The sequence below is a fragment of the Cetorhinus maximus genome, chromosome 2 (genome assembly GCF_964194155.1).
Source record: "Cetorhinus maximus chromosome 2, sCetMax3.hap1.1, whole genome shotgun sequence".
Lineage (NCBI taxonomy): Eukaryota > Metazoa > Chordata > Chondrichthyes > Lamniformes > Cetorhinidae > Cetorhinus > Cetorhinus maximus.
In genome coordinates, this window is record NC_135880.1 from 45,749,045 (window position 1) to 45,770,295 (window position 21,251).

The following is a 21,251-nucleotide window of genomic DNA, read 5'->3' on the forward strand; positions in this document are numbered from 1 at the left end:
AAGATGATTGTCATGTTAACATTCCATACCTGCGACTCCTACCACCTAGAAGGACAAGAGCAGCAGATTCATGGGGACACTACCACCTGCAAGATTCCCTCCAAGCCACTCACCATCCTGACTTGGAATAATATCACCATTCCTTCACTGTCAGTGGGTCAAAAAATCCTTGAAATCCTTCCCTATCAGCACTGTGGGCGTACTGACACCATAAGGATTGCAGCTGTTCAAGGAGGCAGCTCACCGCCACCAACTACAATTAGGGATGAGCAATAAATGCTGGCGTAGCCAGCAATGCCCACATCCCATGTAAATAAAAACATGCTTAAAATCTTGCAGCTGTGTAAGAAAACGACCACCTATTTCAATTTTACTCATTACATACTCTGTGCAGCCCCACTTACCAACCTTGTTCAAACAAAGTCCAGTGTTCAAAAAAAACATTTAACTGTAAACATATACTCACGCTATGTAGTCAGCCATCACAAGAGGTTTCGGAATATGCCCTGCAGGAATGTATCCACTTAATACCGTTGGTTTTGCTTCAACTTGTCGCAATTCCTGTGATCGTTTCTCTTTGTGATTTGTATCAGCAGCCACAGATCTCTCCCCTCCAATTCCCAAAGCACTCTAAAATTAAAAAACAAACCTGAGTCACTTTGTCGGTATATAAAGGACTGGAAAAGATCAGAGTGGCCCATCTGTTTATTCCAGATGGCTGGGAAATATCATATCCTATAATATCTTTTCCATCAAATTTCCCACCAGGTGATTAGTTAACTCTCGAATTTGTTGATCCAAAAGGAGCAGTAGGGTCTGACTGTAAGTCCATTCTAGGTCATTCAATCCAAGTGGTCTTTTCACTTCCTTCTAAATTTGAGACTGTAAGAACCTGCATTTGTCTAGCAAGTCAAGAGGTTCCAGAGTGCCAACAGCCAATGAAATATTTTTGAAGTATTTGGTCATTGTAATGTACTGAAATACAATCACTGTTGCAACATATTGCCTCTTGTTAAATCCGAGATATAGTTAAACACATTCATGTTTATCTTGTCTATACCTTTTAGGATTTTGAACAGCCTGACATTGTATGCCATGAACTAAACGTTCATGCAAGAGTTGAAATTTTTCTTCCTAGCTGACGGGGTTGGTAAATTAGCTACAAGGTACAGGTCTAAACTATACCTGTCATGAAGGTCTTAGGATTTAAATTCTAGCCTGCCAGGTTAGTTGATTTCAGATAGGATAGCAGGGCGGGCACTATAAATCAGTCTCATGATCTCCAACCTAGAGAACTAGAGGCACGGAATGGGCAGAAACAAGTCAGCCTCAATCCTATTGGAAATTGCACTTATGGACAGTATAATAGGATAGGAGTTAAGTTTAATATCAAGTACTCTGTTGATATTTTCTATCTAGGCTCATATGTAAGTGGTAAACACTGACAACGCCTTGGAAACATCACAACTGTCACTCATTTTCTTCCTTGGTGCAGTACTGTATATTTGTCGGTATTAAATTTAATCTGTCAGTTTTCTTCTCACTTACGTATGTCTAACTCATTCTATAATTTCTAAGCTACCTCTTCTGATTCCAGTGATGTATCTAGTTTGGCACCATCTGCAAATTTAAACAATTTGCTTTGCGTTAATTAAATTACTTAGGTTTAGAAAAATTCTAAAAAGTGGTGGTCCCAAACCATGGTGCCCAGTGCTCCACCCCACATTAACCCTTCTAACAAGTTGTTTTCTACATTTCAAACAATATCTCAAAATTTACTCTAGATTAGAGTTTTAAACCTAACCAATAGTTTCTCATGCACACTGTGCCAAATATCTTTTGAACTACAGTGGGTACGCCATGTAGTAAGGATTTCCCCCAGTCCATCTGGGCTCAAAAGAAAAAAAAAATCAAGATGGTACAATTTTCCTTTTCTGAACCCATGTTGATGGTTGTTTACTAGGTTGTTGTACAGCTCATCCTCAATGAACTGCATTATTCTTACTTGGTGTTCAAAACAAATTTGCTAGCCATTTTTGAAAACAGGCATCGCACTAATTGGTTTTCAATCCATTGGAAAGAAAACAAAGCTCTATCCACAATCCAGCTACATCTGGTGGAAACACATGTATGTTCCAGATGAGGATTAAGATGACACTCCCTGTGAAGCTTGCTGACATTCACTATCTAGGCTCCCGTGTGAATTTTGGGCAAAGTACCACAGGGAAATGAGTGACTGTAGATCTATACCTCATTAAGGTGTAGGCAATTCTGGACAGGAGAAAGGAGTTCACCACATCTAAATTCCACTTATTCACCTGCCCTGAAAGCTATGACTTAAGGATTCAAAAGTAACTCATAATAATACAGCCTCGGAGGCCATTCAGCCCATTATACATTTACTTGCCCTTTGAAAAAGTTATCTAATTAGTTGCACTCCTCTTGTTCTATCCCTATAACAGCATATTTTCCCATTCCAGGTATTTATCTAATTCCCTTTGAAAGTTACTGTTGTCACTAAGTTACCCGTTCTCACCAAGCTCTGAGGCATTGCATCCCAGACCTTAACTCCCTGTATAAACAAAAACTCATGGCCCCTCTGGTTCTTATGTCAATTATCTCAAATCCTTGACTTTTGGTTACTAATCCTATCAGCAGTCAACATTTTCTCTCAATTTACACTACTAAAACCCTTAATTTTGAACACCTCTATCTGGTTATTCTTCATGAGTGACGTATGTAAACATAACACACTTGATCCTGTCATCACTGTTGTCCTTGCATGCCACTGGATAACAACTAGGAATAGGAACTCTAGCTGAATTACCCCATCACGTTCCAATAATGTTGAAGTTAATTGCATGGTCCTGACAGTTCCTCTAACTCAGAGCAGTCAACAAAATAGACCAGGAACTAAACAAGAGATCTTGCTGATCTGTACGGCTAAGGAACAAATTATGCAGATCATTTTCCCACAGAATCATTTTACAATTTTGAAAGCAACTTGAGTATTTTTCTTCTTGTCCATAATGCACATGTAAGACTCCCCTTTTCATCTCCAGATTCATACCCCTACATTACCTGCAGGCCTATGCTTCTGCGCTTATTCCACTGTTGCATCTATCATTCTTTATATTCCTGCTGCCTCAGACTCATCATGACAAATGTGTTGGAAGTGCAAACCTATTATCCATACATCAAAATCCTTTGATTGCTGTTCAGTAACTGAAGAAAGCCACAACACTTAACTATCAAATCCTTACTTCAGTTTCAGACAATGTAATCAAAGATATTATTCAAACATACTCAAACTTATCTTGTTTGCTTTGTATTAAACATAGTAAATTTGATAAGAGCTTGATAAAACCTAGTGACATGAAATCTGAGAACAAACATTAGTATAAAAAATTAAGAAAACCATTTACTTAAAGAGAGTGTAATTATTTCAGCTATCCCCTCCAAAATAGAAAAATTAGCTAAATTGCTCATTGACTGTTTAGGCAATTTAAAACAAAAATCGCCAATGAAAAATGGGAATATAGAAATTAGTCCAAAAGCTGACAAAATGCTCATAGAAGAAAATAAGCCTGGAGATACACAATAGCAAACCGATGACATGTTGCCAGTCTGATTTGGACTTTGAGGTGAACTCGAACAGGTCAGTTTCAACTGCTAAAATAAAAGGATAATGCTGCGGATGCTGGAAAAACTCAGCAGGTCTGCTAGCATCTGTAGAGAGAAAGAGAGCTCATGCTCTGAAGAAGAGTCATACGGATAGTTGCTTGGTAGTACAGAACTTGATTACTGCTGGAGAGTCTACGCTTTTCACCTTGTGCTCTTCAGGACACTTTGTACCTGTTTCAGCTAAACAAAATGAGTGACAGCCATTCACTGACTCATTCCTCAGGGCAATGCCTTGACCAATCAGGGTCAAGCTGCCTGGTTTAAATTCCAAACAATGCTTGGCAGTTTACTGTCAGTCACCATCACTGGCGCATTCTCCATGGCAATGCCACTTGCCAACCAATCAGCACACTCTTCACATACAGTATAAATTGTTTTCCCCCTTGTATTGATATTCTTGCGAGTGTCCTGATGAGTGCGAGACGAAAAGCTGCAGCGTCTTTTTTCAGCAGTCATACAGACTCAAAACGTTAACTCTATTTTCTCTCTCCACAGATGTTGCCAGGTCTGCTCCATTTTTCCAGCATTTTCTGTTTTTAATTTCGATTTCAACTGCCATTTTCTTGACCCATAACCAACACACACTAAAAGATCATTGCTCATCAGGACCTAAAACTCCTCTTACCCATCCATGATTTGTATCCCTTGATACACACACACAAAAAAAATCAATTTCAGTCTTCATGATGCAATGGATATGAAGTCGGAAGCATCGCATGCAACTGAAAAGGATGTTGGAGTTCCCAAGAGCCAAGTTCATTCCGAGATTGTGGTCAGGGATTGAATAGAAGCAAAGTACGGAGACAAAAAGCACAGACTTGTTAATGTCCAGCCAGTTGTTCAAGACTGGGTGTTGGGCAAGCAGGTTGACAACACAAGAAGCACTGAAACAACTGAGAGGCAGAGAAGAGGTGAATATCAATGTAGACATGGAATCTGATACCACTGTTATGAGAGAGTAACAATGTAGATGTGCAAGATCCAGAGATAGACCTTGGGGGAATCCCACAGGAAATGGTACTAGGATGGAAAGAAAAGTCATTGCTCGAGATTCTATAGCTACAATCAGAATTTTTTTATTCTTATGGCTGGGGAATCCGTTACAGTTCGATGTTGAGGTTAACAATCAATTTAACAGCACCAGCTGACGGAGTGTGAATTGTTGCAATGCCACTAAGAATGGATCTCTCAGCACTTAGTTCAGTATGTAGGCGATGGCCTGACTTGGATTGCCAGACTCAATTTGAGCTGCTCCACGTGTAGAACAAGTGACCACATCTTCCCTGGCCCATCCTCAAATGGTTGAGGGCTGTTGAGATTTTTCGGTGGAAGGACCGAAATCTGGGACTTTATCGGTTAGTTACCAGGTTGAGGCTGGCAATGTTTGCCGTCAACCAGGAGGTGCACCATCAAATGGGGCTGTTGTCAGTTTGTAGGGTGGGGAATGTGCTCCAATAGGGACTAGGAGATTAGGGTATTTGAAGTCCAGTGTCAACGGGAGTGCTTCATTAATTGTCAGCCAGTGCTATTCTTGGACAGGGATGTTTTTCCCTGCAGACATCAGAAGGTTCAATACATGCTAAGACATGAAACCACTTGAGCTGTGGTCTCAAAATCAGAGAAATAATCCTCAGTGCTTCCTGGAGGTGGATACCTACCACGTTTGTGAGGCGGTTCCTGGGCCAGGTTGAGCAGCAGTACTCTATTGTTGGGTAGAGGGCAAGTAAAGCAGTGCATACTGTGTTGGTTCTGCTGCCCCAGATGGTATCCGCCAGTTTCCGTATGAGATTCACTCTCGTTTTGACCTTGACACTGGTGTCCTGGAGGTGTTGTTGGTAGGTCAATGTACAGTCAAGAGTGAAGCCAAGATATTTTGGCATTGGGTAGTGGGCAAATCACAGAATTAGGCATGAAGTTCTTCCCTGGCCTTCAAGTTGTTCAGTAGGTAGGCTGAAACAACAGTCTAGGCAATGTTTGGCTGAAGTCTCCATTTTCTGAAGTAGGTTTCCAGGGAACATAGAGAGATACACAGCAACTTTCACATGGCCCTTCTGTTAAAGTTTTCCAATCTGGAAACCTGCAAACTAATGCTGTTAAGGCAGTGACCACACTTCAAGGCTCCAGGTCCAAGCAGTTAAAAACCCAGAAGCAAATCAAAGCGAGCAGAACCAAGCAATAGATACCCCACTGAGCTGAACAATGGAAGAGGTGTAGGAGGATGGGCTGGTTGAAGAGGCATAAAGTACCACTGTTACAATGTTACTTGTGAAGTGGTTAGTGCTGTTTTAGTGGTAATGGGGCAGCGGATGATCCATCTCAGCTTTCTCTGAAGGTCCCCAGCATCACAGATGTCAGTCGTCAGCCAATTCGATTCACTCCACGTTATATCAAGAAACGGCTGAAGGTCCTGGATACTGCAAAGGCTATGGGGCCTGACAATATTCCAGCAATAGTACTGAAGGCTTGTGCTCCAGAACTTACCACGCCCCTAGCCAAGCTGTTCCAGTACAGCTACAACACTGGCATCTACACGGCTTTGTGGAAAATTGTCCAGATATGTCCTGCACACAAAAAGCAGGACAAATCTAACTCAGCCAATTACTGCCCCAACAGTCTACTCTCCATCATCAGAAAAGGAATGGAAGGGGTCATCGACAGTGCTATCAAAGAGCACTTGCTTAGCAATAACCTGCTCACTGATGCCCAGTTTGGGTTCCACCAGGGCCACTTAGCTCCTGGCCTCATTACAGTCTTGATTCAAACATGGGCAAAAGAGCTGAACTTCCGAAGTGAGGCGAGGGTGACTGCCCTTAACATCAAGGCCGCATTTGACCGAGTGTGGCATCAAGGAGCCCTAGCAAAACTGGAGTCAATGGGAATCAGGGGGAAAACTCTCTGCTGGTTGGAGCCATACCTAGCACAAAGAAAGATGGTTGAGGTTGTTGAAGGTCAGTCACCTCAGCTCCAGGACATCACTGCAGGAGTTCCTCAGGGTAGCATCCTCAGCCCAACCATCTTCAGCTGCTTCATCAATGGCCTTCCTTCCATCATAAGGTCAGAAGTGGGGATGTTCGCTGATGATTGCACAATGTTCAGCACCAATCGCGACTCCTCAGATACTGAAGCAGTCCATGTCCAAATGCAGCAAGACCTGGACAATATCCAGGCTTGGGCTGACAAATAGCAAGTAACATTTGCGCCACACAAATGTCAGGCAATGACCATCTCCAACAAGAGAGAATGCAACCAACCCCTTGATGTTCAACGGCATTACCATCTCTGAATCCCCCTTTATTAACATCCTGGGCATTGCCATTGACCAGAAACTGAACTGGACTAGCTATATAAATACTGTGGCTACAAGAGCAGGTCAGAGGCTAGGAATCATGCGACAAGTAACTCACCTCCTGACTCCCCAAAGCCTGTCTACCATCTACAAGGCACAAGTCAGAAGTGTGATGGAAGGAATACTCCTCACTTGCCTGGGTGAGTGCAGCTCCCACAACTCTCAAGAAGCTTGATGCCATCCAGGACAAAGCAACATGCTTGATTGGTACCATACCCACAAACATTCACTCCCTCCACCACCAACGTACAGTAGCAGCAGTGTGTACCATCGACAGGATGCACTGAAGGAATTCACCAAGGCTTCTTCAATAGCATCTTCCAAACCCACGACCACTACCATCTAGAAGGACAAAGGCAGCAGATAGGTGGGAACACCACCTCCTGGAAGTTCCCCTCCAAGTCACTCACCATCTGACTTGGAAATATAATCGCCATTCCTTCACTGTCACTGGGCCAAATCCTGGAGCTCCCTCCCTAATAGCACTGTGGGTGTACCTACACCACGTGGACTGCAGCAGTTCAAGGCGGCAGCTCACCACCACCTTCTGAAGAGCAACTAGTGACGGGCAATAAATGCTGGCCCGGCCAGCGAAGCCCACATCCTGTGAATGAATGAAACAAAATGTTCATTTCACCTTAAAGATTACACCAAATAATCTCCTGATGGAACTCAGCATGGACTAATGCAGGTGTATGGCTCTGACTAAATTAAATCAATAGGGCACAGCAATTTATAATTAAATTCTTGACTGTAAAATTGCATTCCTACCATTTCCTTTGACGCGCCAGCTTCTGTACTTCTCATCTAGGAACGATGTAGAATTGAAACATGTCAAAATAAGTGCAGTTTTTTAAAAATCTAAAAATCAGTATTACTCAAATATTGGATACATTGAGCTGCAACCTATAACATAGTATTGCTTTGGAATTGACAAATTAGCATAATTAACAAACCATTTATTGGCAGCTTCATATAGTAAATAGTAAAATGCAGCTTTGGGCCACATGTTTCATATATAGCAAGTTCTTGTTCTTGATTAAGCCAATAATGGGAGAAAAAAAAAGTTACAATTTCCTCTCTCAATCCTTTCTGAAGGTGTTGATTCATACAGGTGTGCAGCTCCCCCAGCACTAGAATCTTCAGTATAAATGACGAGCATAAACAGGCTCAACTGTTTACCCACTGAGGCTATCAAGGGAATGTCAATTTTTACATAACTTTCATATTGGAATCCTTCTCAAAGGCTCTTCCCAGGTTTCATTCCTGGAAAGAAAAATGACAGCTCTTTGCTGGTCTGTAACTAAACATCTGGTGTGTGCAAGAATGGCCTGAAATTATTCTTTTAAAAAATGTACAGAAACAAGCATAACAGCATTTTCGTTACACACACTAATTTGGCATCATTGGCAACCTCAGGAATGCTATACCTTGCTGGATTTGATTCAGTATTCCACCTGTTTTCACGTGAACAGAAGTTTACAGCCTGTCCTAATTGTACAGCCCTATTCCCTAACTTGTTGCCAAGTTTTTGTCTGTAAATTAAACTTCCCTCCTGTCTGATTTCAATTAAATGTTTAGTATTTTCAGATGACATCATCCCCAGGAATCCTCCATTATACCTTGCTTTTTTCAGTATTGCATCTATTTATACGGCCGTGTCACATCAACCTGTGATGTTAATTTCCTTTATCAATAAATATGCTAACAGAAGACGCTGAGAATCTGGCAACAGTTAGTTGCATGATGGCAATGTAATTTTGTGCGTGAAGCTTGCCATTGCACAAAAGGACCAAGATATTCATTTTTCATCTAATTTGAAGTCTAGCGCAACCAATGATAACATCACACTCAAAGCAATCATGTAGCACACAAAATCATTCATCACTTTCCTGATTGGGATAAATATTAGTTGCTGAGTTAGTTATGCTGATTCACCTGAAAAATGGCCCAATGAACTATCTGATGGGTACAGAAATCAACCTATGAATCACAAAATCATCTTGGCTACTTTCTGACTCACGGTGCTAGATCCTATTCATTCTATAGCATATCAAAATTACATTATTCCTAAAAGAACACTAAATCTACCTACTGTACCATACATATAGCTCACAGCACCTACTTTTCTCAGAGGCTTGCTCCTAGCTGGGTTCTGGATGTTGAATTCTCTGCTGTTCACAAAGTTAGCAGTTTTTATCTCAATTTCATTTCTCAGCCCATTTTTGTACCCATAAGTGTACAGGCCTCTATGTAGGGAAGGAATAGGGCTATGTTTGCAGTGGGTCAGAAAGCAGGAAAGGTAGAAGAAAAATAAAGTGCCAATTAATGACAACCAAGTAAACTTTAACAAATTTCTATAAGACCGTGAGACATAGGAGCAGATGTAGGCCATTTGGCCCTTCGGGTCTGCTCCACCATTCAATGAGATCATGGCTAATCTGATAATCCTCAACTCCACTTTCTTGCCTTTTTCCCCCATATACCTCGATTAAAAATGTATCTTGGCCTTGAATATACTTAACAACCCAGCCTCCACGGTAAAGAGTTTCACAGATTCACTACCCTCAGAAAAAATTCCTCCTCATCTCTGTCTGAAATAGGCGGCCCCATACTCAGCCCTCTGGTCCTAGACTCTCCCACAAGGGGAAACAACCTCTCAGTATCTACCCCATCAACCCCCTTAAGAATCTTATATGTTTCAATAAGGTCACCTCTCATTCTTCTAAACTCCAATGAGTACAGGCCCAACCTACTTAACCTCTCCTCAGAGAGTCAGTATATCTTTCCTTAGACAAGGGGACCAAAACTGTTAACAGTATTCTAGGTGTGGTCTAACTTAGTGCCTTGTATAGTTTTATCAAGACTTCCCTATTTTTATACTCCATTCTCTTTGAAATAAAAGGCCAACATTCCATTTGCCTTCCCTTTTACCTGATAGGTATGTATATATGTTAGCTTTTTGTGATTCATGCACGAGGGCTCCCAAATCCCTCTGTGCTGCAGCTTTCTCCATTTAAATAATATTCAGCTCCTCTATTCTTCCTGCCTCACACTTTCCCACATTATATTCCATATACCAAGTTTTTGCCCACTCACTTAACCTGTCGATATCCATCTGTAGATTCCTTGTGTCATCCTCACCACTTGTCTTCGCACCTACTTTTGTGTCATCCGCAAACTTGGTGATAGTGAATATTGTGGCCCCAGCACTGATCCCTGTGGCACTCCACAGGTTACCATCCTGAAAATGCTCCCCTCATCCCAACTCTGTCTTCTATTAGTTAGCCAATCCTCTATCCATGCTAATATACTACCCCCCTGCAGTACCTTATCGAACTCCTTTTGGAAATCCAAATTTATTACATTTACTGGCGCCCATTTATCTATCCTGCTTGTTACCTCCTCAAAGAATTCTAATAAATTTGTTAGGCATGATTTCCCATTCATGAAGCCATGCTGACTCTGCTTGCTTATATTATGTATTTCTAAATGCTCTGATATTACATCCTTTATAATAGACTAACATTTTCGCAATGACTGATGTTAAGCTAACTGGCCAATAGTTACCTGTTTCTTGACCCCCTCCCTTTTTGAATAAGGGTGTTACACTGGCTGTTCTCCAATCCTCTGGGACTTATCAAGAAAATAAGGATTCTTGGAAGATTACTACCAGTGCATCCACTATTTCTGTAGCTACTTCCTTTAATATCCTAGGATGCAACCTATCAGGTCCAGGGGACTTATTGGCCTTTAGCCCCATTAGTTTCTCTAGTACTTTTTCTCTATGATAGTTATTGCATTTATTTCCTCCCCCTCTTTTGCCTCTTGGTTATTTAATATTTTTGGTATGCTATTAGCGTCTTCTACCATGAAGGCTGATGCAAAGTATTTATTCAACCCCACTGCCATTTCCTGGTTCCCCATTATTATTTCCCCAGCCTCATTCTCTAAGGGGCCTATGTTCACTTTGGCCTCTCTCTTCCTTTCCATATATTTAAACAAGCTCTAACTGTCCATTTTTATATTACTTGCTAGTTTACCCTCAGTTTATTTTCTCCTTCTATTTTTTTTTGGTCATCTTTTGTTTGTTTTTAAAACTTTCCCATTCCTCTGGCTTAACACTAATCTCTGCCACATTGTACTTTTTTTCTTTTCTTTTGATACTATCCTTAACTTCCTTGGTAAACCATGGTTGGTTTATCCCCTTCCTTGAATCTTTCTTCCTCACTGGGATATATCTTTGTTGTGAGTCATCAACTATTTTCTTAAACATCTGCCATCATTCATCAACCGTCTTTTCTGCTAAACTCCTTTCCCCGTCCACTCCAGCCAACTCTGCCCTCATTCCTTTGTAATTACCCTTATGTAAACTTAGCACTGTTGTTTCCGACCCAAGTTTCTCATTCAAGCTGAATGTTAAATTCTACCATGTTATGGTCACTGTTTTCTAGGGTATCTTTTACTCTGATCATTTATTAAACCTGCCCCAGTACACATTACCAGATCCAAAATAGCCTGATCCCTGGTTGGATCTACAACATATTGTTCTAGGAAGCTGTCCTGAATATGCTCTGAATTCTTGCTCATGGTTACCTCTGCCAATTTAATTCTCCGAATCTACATGAAGATTAAAGTCATCCATGATTAATATACTGCCTTTTTTTTTTACATGCCCTGTATCTCCTGATTTATTCTCCGTCCTACAGTATAGCTACAGTTAGGGGGGCTATAGACTACTACCACCAGTGTCGTCTTCTCGTTATTTCTTACCTCCACCCATATAGATTTGACATCTTCTGATCCAAGATCATTTCTTGCTATTGTACTTATTCCATTTCGCACTAACAAAGCTACCCCACCACCCTTTCCTTCCTGCCCATCTTTTGAAAAGTCACATACGCCTGAACATTTAGTTCTCAGCTTTGATCTCCTTGTAACTATGTCTCTGTAATGGCTATAAAGTCATACCCATTGACCTCTATTTGTGCTGTCAATTCGTTTATTTTAGTCCGAATATTACATGCATTTAAGAGCCAATAATTTTGCCTTTTTTCTCCCCCCCTTTGACCCGATTTGCTGTTTTTTTTTTAAATGTTTGTACACTCTGTCCCTTCCTGTCACATTACCTAAATAGCTGCCCTGCAATGCTACCATGTCCTTTTGCTTTGTAAGCCTACATACATCCCCTTTCTAGAACCCCCCCCCCCGCCTATTTAGTTTAGAGCCCTCTATACAGCCCTAAGTATTCAATTCACCAGGACACTTGTTCCAGCATGGTTCAAGTGAAGCCCATCCCACCAGAACAGCTCCCTTCTACCCCAGTACTGGTGCCAGTGCCCCATGAACTGAAACCTAACCTTCCCACACCACTCCGAGCCATGCATTTAACTCTGATTTTATTTACCTTATGCCAGTTTGCCCATGGCTCAGGTAGTAATCCTGAGATTATTACCTTGGAGGCTCTGCTTTTTAAATTTAGCTCCTAACTGTTCAAATTCTATTAGCAGAGCCTCCTTTCTAGTCCTTTCAATGTCGTTGGTACCAACGTGGACTACGACAACTGGATCCCTCCCCTCCCACTCCAAGTTCTTCTCCAGCCCCGAGGAGATGTCCTTAACCCTGGCACCCAGCAGGCAACACCGCCTTCGGGACTCACGCTCATGGACGCAGAGAACATTATCTCTCCCCATAATTATACTGTCCCTATCACTACTACGTTCCTATTTCCTCCCCCCACTTGAATGGCTCCCTGTCTCATGGTCAGTTCACTCATCTTCCCTGCAGTCCCTGCTCTCGTCCACACAGCTTGCAAGAACCTCATACCTGTTGGACAATTGCAGCAGCCGAGGCTCCTTGAACGGTACCCCCTGGGTCCCCATATCTACCTCACCTGCAGTCACACCCTCCTGTCCCTGATCACAGACCAGATTTGAATTAACTAAGCTGAGGGGTGTGACTGCCTCCTGGAGCGAAGTGTCCAGGTAACTTTCCCCCTCCCTGATGTGACGTAATGTCTGCAGCTCAGACTCCAGCTCCTCAACTTGGATCCAAAGTTCCTCGAACTGCAAGCACTTGGTACAGATGTGTTCGCTCTGGATCACCTTGGGTATCCAGCAGCTCCCACATGATGCGGCAGCAACGCATCACCTGTCCTACCATCACTATCATATTTTAATTAATTGCACTAGCATCCCTGCTCTTTATATTTAAAGAATCCCCCCCTCTTGACTTTATTGTAATTAATTGTTTTAACACCATTATCGATCTTATACTTAACAAGCCACTTTTATGAAAAAGAGAGAAAACTAGAAACCTAAATACAAACTAAAGACCTTACTTTTATTTTAAAGATTAGAAACCAGAAATACTCACCAATCAACTGCCTTCCCTGCACTCGCATTACACTGTGGTTCGTGAAGTCACTCCACCGCTGGTCTCACTGCCTCAGAGCTGTTTAGTGACAACACTGGCTGACTTGGAAGATTTCCAAAGCCAGGCAGCGAGAGTTCAGCTAACACATAAATAAAGCTGAAACATTCATTCAGTTTCCACCCACTCAGAAACCCCTTCACTCTTCGCTTAACCAAAAGGCATTTTTGCATCAGTGCTGTGGCTCCAGTTGGGCAGTGCACAATGGAAGATTCCAAGCACCACTCTTCCTTTTCACTTCAACAATATAATGGTCTCTATGGGGAGTACTTTGGCATATGCAAAACAAGAACATAGTTGGATAACCAAAGCACACCCAATAGGGAGAGAAAATAGCTTAATTTTAACAAAAAGTTTATTACCTCATATTCTGCATATTCTTTTTGTCTCCTCTTTGCCTCCTGCCGCCACAGCTTTAAGCACACAATTGAACTGATCAGATAAAGGAACATGGTAGCAAATAGGAAGATGACTGCAGCGATTTGTCCCCCTTCTACACGGCAAAATGTAGAGTTTATTGGAGTATTGAAGAGAGGATAATAACAAAGCCCACCACGGTTCATATCATTTAAATACACTATAGCAGCAGCCAGGAAGAGAATAAACATGACAATGTTAATGGCGAACTCAGTCAATGGCCACCAGTTGGAATCAAGTAAGATAGTTCGATAGTACATGGACATGCCCAGTACAAGTAAAATAATGGTGATTACCCATGCCAAGCCTGCAACAACAATGACAAAAGGAGTCTTTGGTCCATCATAATAGTATCCTCCTTGCAAACTGTTGGCAACATGACTGTATGGACGGGAGTAACCAAACATATTGTACCATTCGTTGTCCTTATGTATGTAAGCACAGACACAGGCAAATACAGCTGCTCCAGACAGTAACTGAACTACACACAAGATTCTCAATAAGCCAGCCCATGACTTCATGTAGGAGTACTTCATGTGGTACACTTGCACCTTCTCACTATAGCTCTGCACTGTGCGGGTTTGACGATCCAATGAATCATAGGGATCTCGAGGAAGCATGGCTTCAGTTTCTTTCCGTGAGTTGTAGCTTCCTCCAGAGCCACCATATGGATCCTTGTAAGAGCTAGCAGCTGATTTATGTTCATCTACTCTGGATTGCTCTCTCGAAGAAGGAGAAGGGGAGGCAGGTGGTGAACACTCCACTCCATCACTAATGTAATTGGTAGAAGATGCCATATTCCACTGTTGATTGTTTTTACCTTTGAACAAGTTCTTCACAGAATCTGGGATGAAACGTCTTACTGGTTTCAATTCTAGAGCAGTCACAGGTTCATCACTTTCAGCCAAATAAAATTCAGGGCCAACAGGTGGCTGTAGAGGAAGAGGAGGCGGTGGCAGTGGATCTGCACTTACTGCTAAATCACAGTCCTGCAGAGATTTGGAACGTGATAAAGGGAGAAAGTTCTCCTGATGAGATGGATTCAAACACTGGCCTTCTCGTGGGACCTCGTCATATTGGTACACTCTTTCTCGGTTTCTACGAGCGTCATGAGAAACTCCTGACCTTTGACCTGAAGATGCTCCCGAGGACATTGGTACTATTTCCCCCTGCAAATTAAAAGTACCAAATTGATTTGAATTTGTATGTCCATAATAAGTATTAGCCCTAATAAAACCTAGTAATTAAATTGTAAAAAGAATATTAATAATCACAAATATATACATGAAAAGTGTATAATGGATTTTGATAACTCAGAGTCAGCTCTACTGACAGAACATGTGTGAAAAAAGTTTCTACCAGTCCTGTTGATTGGCCAAAATCAGAACCATATGATGGTCTATCATGCTACAAAACTGTACCTTCCACTCTCAATGTAGCAAACTTTTAACATGCTATTGTATGAATGGAAATCAGGAAATGTACTGAAAGAAAACAGAGTTTGCTCGTGGGAGGGAGAAAGACACTGGCAGAGGACAGGAAGTTGGCATAAATGGCCTCCTCTCCTTGGGGACTGAAAATACTTTCCTTTCAAAACCACCACCATCCCTTTCATGTATAGCCTTCGGCAAACTTCAAACATCAATCTGGGAACGAAGAGGGGTAACTCCGTTACCAAACTGAAAGCCTGTAGAGCAATACTCTGGCCCACTCTGCTCCAGGCATGCAAGACTTGGGATGACGCTAGTAAACTTTCACTTGAGCTGCCTTCAGAAGCTTCTGAAGATCGGATGGCAGGACAAAATACCAGACACTGGGGTGCTCCCTGAGCTGACATACCAAGTATCCACACCATATTGAGACAGTCACAACTGAGTTAGGCTGGTTATGAAGCCAGAATCTCCGACACTCGCTTATCAAAGCAAATCTTCCATGGACAGCTTGTGTCTAGGGTGCACTCTCATGGCAGTCTAAGGGAGCGCTACAAGGACATTCTGAAGGCTTCACTTAGGAGGTTAGATATCCACTTTGAGCTCTGGGATAAGCTCACCCAGGATCGTTCACCTGACACAACCAAATAAAAAATAGTCCGGCCTCCTTTGAAAGGAAGTACATATCCCAAGGCAGAAAGAAAATGCAAGGAGAGGAAACCCCGAGTCAGCAAGTCATCCAAAACTCAATCTCTGGTATCCTTTCCTATTTGCAGCAGAGTCTTCCGGGTGCAGACTGGCCTTAACAGTCACCTATGTACCCACTAGAACTCTATCAAATACCCCAGATGATGAACATGGTCATCTTCACCTCAAAAGGAAAAACAAGCAAGCACCCCTATCTATCTTACAAAGTGTTAAAGTACTTGCTGCACAGAGACAGGTCATTCAGCCCAATAGGTGTAAATGCTCCAATTGAATCTACTCCCACCCCCTCTATAACTAACTCCAACATATCCTTCTGTTCCTTTATTCCTCATATGCTTATCTAGTTTCCTCTCGAAAGCATTTATACTTTTCTCCCGAATTTCCTATTGGATTGTGACTCTCATATTTATGGCCCCTAGTTCCAGTCTTCCCTGCAAATGGAAATATCTTCCCCATGTCTACCTTATCAAGCTCTTTCATAATCTTGAAAACCTCTATCAGGTCACTCCTCAGTCTTTGTTCTGAAGAAAATAGCTCCAGCTTCCAATCTTTCCTGATAGGTATAACCTCTCTGGTAGCATTCTGGTAAATCTTATTGCACCTTCTCCAGTGCCTCTATCTTTTTTTTATAATATAGAGACCAGAACTGCTCACAGTACTCCAAGTCTGGTCTAATCAAGGTCCTATACAAGTTTAGCATAACTTTTCTGCTTTTGAAATCTGAGAAATGAACCCCAGTTCTGGATTTTGTTTCCAAATGGTCTTATTTAACAGCATCACTATTTCTAATGATCTTCGTAGCAACGCCCCCAGATCCCTGTTCTTCCACCCTATTTAGAGGCTTATTTTCCAAGAAGTACATGGCCTCCATTGCTTTTACCTATACTGAAGTTCATTTGCCAATTAAATGCCCATGTATATTTTGTTGCAGTCCTCTTCTGTATCAACTACAGACCCCAATTTGGCAGTAACCCCAAATTTTATAATTGTACTTTTGATTGCCGAGTCCAAATCATTTATGTAAATGGTGAACAACGGTGCCAGCTCCAATCTTTGTGGAAAAGCACTTCCCACCATTTGGCAATCCAAGTAATTACTCTCATCTGTTTTGCAGCCAGCTTGCTATCCATTCTGCTACTTGACCCCTGACTCCAGATATTCTGATGAAAGATCACTAACCTGAAACTTTAACTCGATTCATCCCCAGTATTTCCAGCATTTTCCATTTTTATTCCAGATTTCTAACATCAGCAGTATTTTGCTTTTGTCCACATATTCTGGCCTTAGTCATGAGTCTACTATTGGTACCTTAACTATGGATTTTTGAAAATCCAAACCTATTATGTCTACTGCGTTAGCCTTATTTACCGTTACTTCTTTAATGAATTCAATAAGGTTAGTCAATTTTTACCCTGCAATGTTTGAGATAGCCGACCACACCATCCAAAACATCTATTATGAGGTAAGAGTGCTCTCCTTAGCTCCACTCTTGCCTATTCAATTGTAGCTAGAACATCTCCAATGACACCTTCCCTTCTTGCTCATATACAACTCCTCTTGAAAAGATCTATACTTGGCTGCTTCTGGAAACCATCATCAAAAACCATGGGATCACCTTCCACATTAACACAAACGTTAGAACATTATAGAATGTGGATGATACCCAGTTCTACCCTCCACCACCTCAGCACTGTCTAACATACAGTCCCTTATAAGCCACATTTTTTAAATAGAAACATTGTAAAGACCAAATACCCTCTTTTTGCACCCCCTCCCCAATCACCACAAACCCCACATCCTTGTCGCCAATCTATTTCCCTCCCTAACTACTGCCTTATGTTGAACTGGACTGTTTGCAACATTGCCTTCTAATTCAACCCTAACCTGTTTCTCACCCCACATCCTCAAGGAACAGGCCACCCTTCTGCCATTTAGATTACAATGACAATGTTACACATCTGCTGAAATACTCACCCAGGCCTTTGTAACATGTGGACTTGACCATTCCAGTCTCCTGGCCAGCTCCTATTTTGCACACTGAAGTTCAACTCATCCAAAACACTGACCATATTCTATCCTGCACCAAGTTTTGCTCACCCATCACTCTTACCTTTGCTGACTTACATTGGCTCAGTCTCCTAGCACTTCCCAATTTAAAATGCTCCTCAGGTTTAAATCCCTTTGTGGCCCTGTTGCTCCCTATCCCTGCAATCTTCTCTAACTCTATACTCTCACTTCCATCACCACAAAAGTCTGATCTCTTGTGAATCCCCCTCACTTTACCTTAACATTGGTGGCTACACCTTCAAAAGTCTAGACTCTATGCTTTGAAATTCTCTCCCCAAACCCCTCCACTTTTTCATTTGCCTCTCTTCCTTCAAAGCCAATCTTTTAATCACCCCTTATAATATTTAATTCTTTGGCTCCTCTATTTTTGGCTGATTAACCTGTCCTATGGTGCTGCAGGGGATTAAAGGTGCAACAAGTGTTTAAAAAAAAAATAAATCATTGACATTATAAAAATACTACTTATGTTCAGAAAATCTACTTCATGGCAATTAATCATAGAATTGTACCCTTTCTGTTCATTTTGCCATTTCTTCTTCAAAGGTCCAGAAAGATCACCTGCTTCTAAAGCTCTAACAATACAACGTGTGAACAACAGCATCTTAGCCAGTATCCCATCCCCACTTCAACCTCTATCTCCTACATTGTGAGCTTCTGTGGAGCATCATTGGAACATAGAACAACACATCTTTCGATTGTGCCCTTTACAACCTTCTGGACTCAACAGAGTTCAACAATTTCAGATCAAAACGTCTGCTCCCATTTTTTTCAGACAACAGGTACCATTAACATAAAAGCAAAATACTGCAGATGCTGGAAATCTAGAACAAAAACAAAAATACCTGGAAAAACTCAGCAGGTCTGACAGCATCTGTGGAGAGGGATACAGTTGACGTTTCGAGTCCATATGACCCTTCCTTCATCAGAACTAATACATATAGAAATGAGATGAAATATAAGGGGGGTGGGTGGGACAGGTAGAGCTCGATAGGGGGCCAGTGATAGGTGGAGGCCAAGAAGAGACTGCCAAAGATGTCATAGACCCGGTAGCTTCTCACTGGGTGTCTGAATCCTCCAGAAGGAGTTTGTGAAATATCCCTGTCCAGCCACCAGCTCTGCCTGGGGACATTTCTCACCCCCTGCAGAGTCCACACCCATTCACAGTTCTGCTTTTCTCACTTATAGCTCCCCTGGACCCACCTTTTGTTTTTTGTCCCATCCACTTTTGCCTTACACCATTGTCCCTTTTGTCATTTAATCTCTCCAGCCTTGGAAACTGTTTCAGCCTTCCATTTTGTTTTTTCTTCCCCTCCCCCTACCTCCGTACTTGCTTAAAACCTGTTACATCTCTTAACTTTTGCCAGTTCTGACAAAAGGTTTGAACCCAAAGCATCAACTGTTTCTCTCTCCACAAATGTTGCCTGATCTGAGTATTTCCAACATTTTCTGTTATTATTTCAGGTTTCTAGTTTCCATAGTATTTTGCTTGTATCATAGCCTACATTAACATCATCTTTCCTTTCTGGTGGAGCTTCCTCCCACCCTTATTATTTTCAAAAAGAAACAAACAAGGGGAGCTTTACTGTTTATGGAAGCCACAGCTAGAAAGCTGTTCAACCACTCCCTGCAGCAAATATGATCTAAAAATGAGCTTTACTAGATTTCAGTTAGTGCCATTTATCATTTTGTGATGTTTTTTGATTGCAGTTAAAGGAACTAATAATGTAGTTCAATCTTTGCTTTGCAGAATTGAAAATTATAAATGACATGAATTACAACAATTTAAAAATCAATCCAAGAACATGAAACATTAAAGATAAGTAATGTTTAAACAAAGCTAATTCTGACATTTCTACTGCATGGAACTCAACGAGAAATATCCACTAACTCTACAGAATCATCGCTACAAGTAACTTCCAATCGGAGTTTTTTAAAAAATTACTTTTTCTTTTACACAAAAAAGTTATAAGTTAACAAATAAAATTACAACCGAATTCCACTCATTGCCTCCCTGGGAAACCCAGCTCCGTAAAGGTGCGGCTCAGTTCTCAGGGGGAAGCACCACTACTGACATAGATGGATGGGCGCACGACCCCCCCTCCCCCCTTTCCCCGATCAGAGTGCACTCATTCCCTGGTAGACCTGGACACAATTAAAGAACACATGTCCTCACCCTTACAAGTTGACCAAAAGAAAAGGAATTGCTATTAGCGAAACCGACTACGCCTCACCTGTCGGATCCACAGAAGAAAAACTTTTCCCCTCCCACACCCCCTAAAAAATGGCGGAAATTCCAGATCACGTGTCCTTCTCACCTCCCCCACAAGCCGAGAGTGACGTCACACCGAAACCCCACACCAGGTATCAGCAGGACCTCCACCTGGGAGCATGCGCACTGCCGAGACACAGTACCTACAGCTGGCGCATGCGCACCGAGCCGCAACCCCCCTCCGCCTCGGGGCATGCGCTGCGGAGCCGCACCGCTCCACCTGAGAGCATGCGCACTGCCGAGCCGCAGCCCCTTCACCTGGGAGCATGCGCTCTAGAAAGCCGTAGTCCCTCCACCTGCGAGTTTGCAGACTACCGAAACTCAGCATAATTGACCAGCGTCCTGCTCCTGTTGCGCGACTTGGTTTCTTAAGTCCTTAGGTAAGGACATCTAAACTGTCCACAATACTCTAGGTATGCTCACTCTCAGGCGCTATACAATTGCAGTGAGATATCTTTACTCTTGTACTCAAATCTTCTTGCAATAAAGTCTGACATACCATATGCCTTCCCAATTGTTTGCTGCACCTGCATTTTAGCTTTTAGTGACTCATGAACAAGAACACCCAGGTTCTCTTTGGACATCAACACTTCCCAATCTCTCACCATTTGAGAAATACTGTGCGTTTCTGTTTTTCCTACCAAAGTGGATAATTTCACATTTTTCCACCTTATATTCCATCCACCATGTTCTTGCCCACTCACTTAGCCTGTCTAAATCGCTCTGAAACCACTTTGTATCCTCCTCACAACTTACATTCCCATCTGATTTTGTGTCAATAGCAAACTTGGAAATATTACATTTGGTCCCCACACCCAAATCATTGATATAGATTGTGAGTAGGTGGGGCCCCAGCACTGATCCTTGCCGTACCCAACTAGTCACAGCCTGCCAACCT

General features: G+C 42.0%; 1 protein-coding gene across 1 annotated transcript in view; it reads right to left on the reverse strand.

Annotated features, from left to right (window-relative positions):
* LOC144690010 (uncharacterized) overlaps positions 1-20,386 on the reverse strand; it is a 96,682-nt gene extending 76,296 nt beyond the window's left edge. Inside the window, exons 1-4 of the mRNA XM_078557545.1 lie at positions 20,258-20,386; positions 13,825-15,048; positions 7,802-7,837; positions 467-630 (exon numbers count right to left, since the gene is read on the reverse strand). Of these exons, the coding sequence (XP_078413671.1) occupies positions 467-630; positions 7,802-7,837; positions 13,825-15,033 (1,409 nt within the window). The 5' untranslated portion in view covers positions 15,034-15,048; positions 20,258-20,386. The remainder of the gene's footprint in view (positions 1-466; positions 631-7,801; positions 7,838-13,824; positions 15,049-20,257) is intronic.
* Between the last annotated feature and the right edge of the window lie 865 nt (positions 20,387-21,251).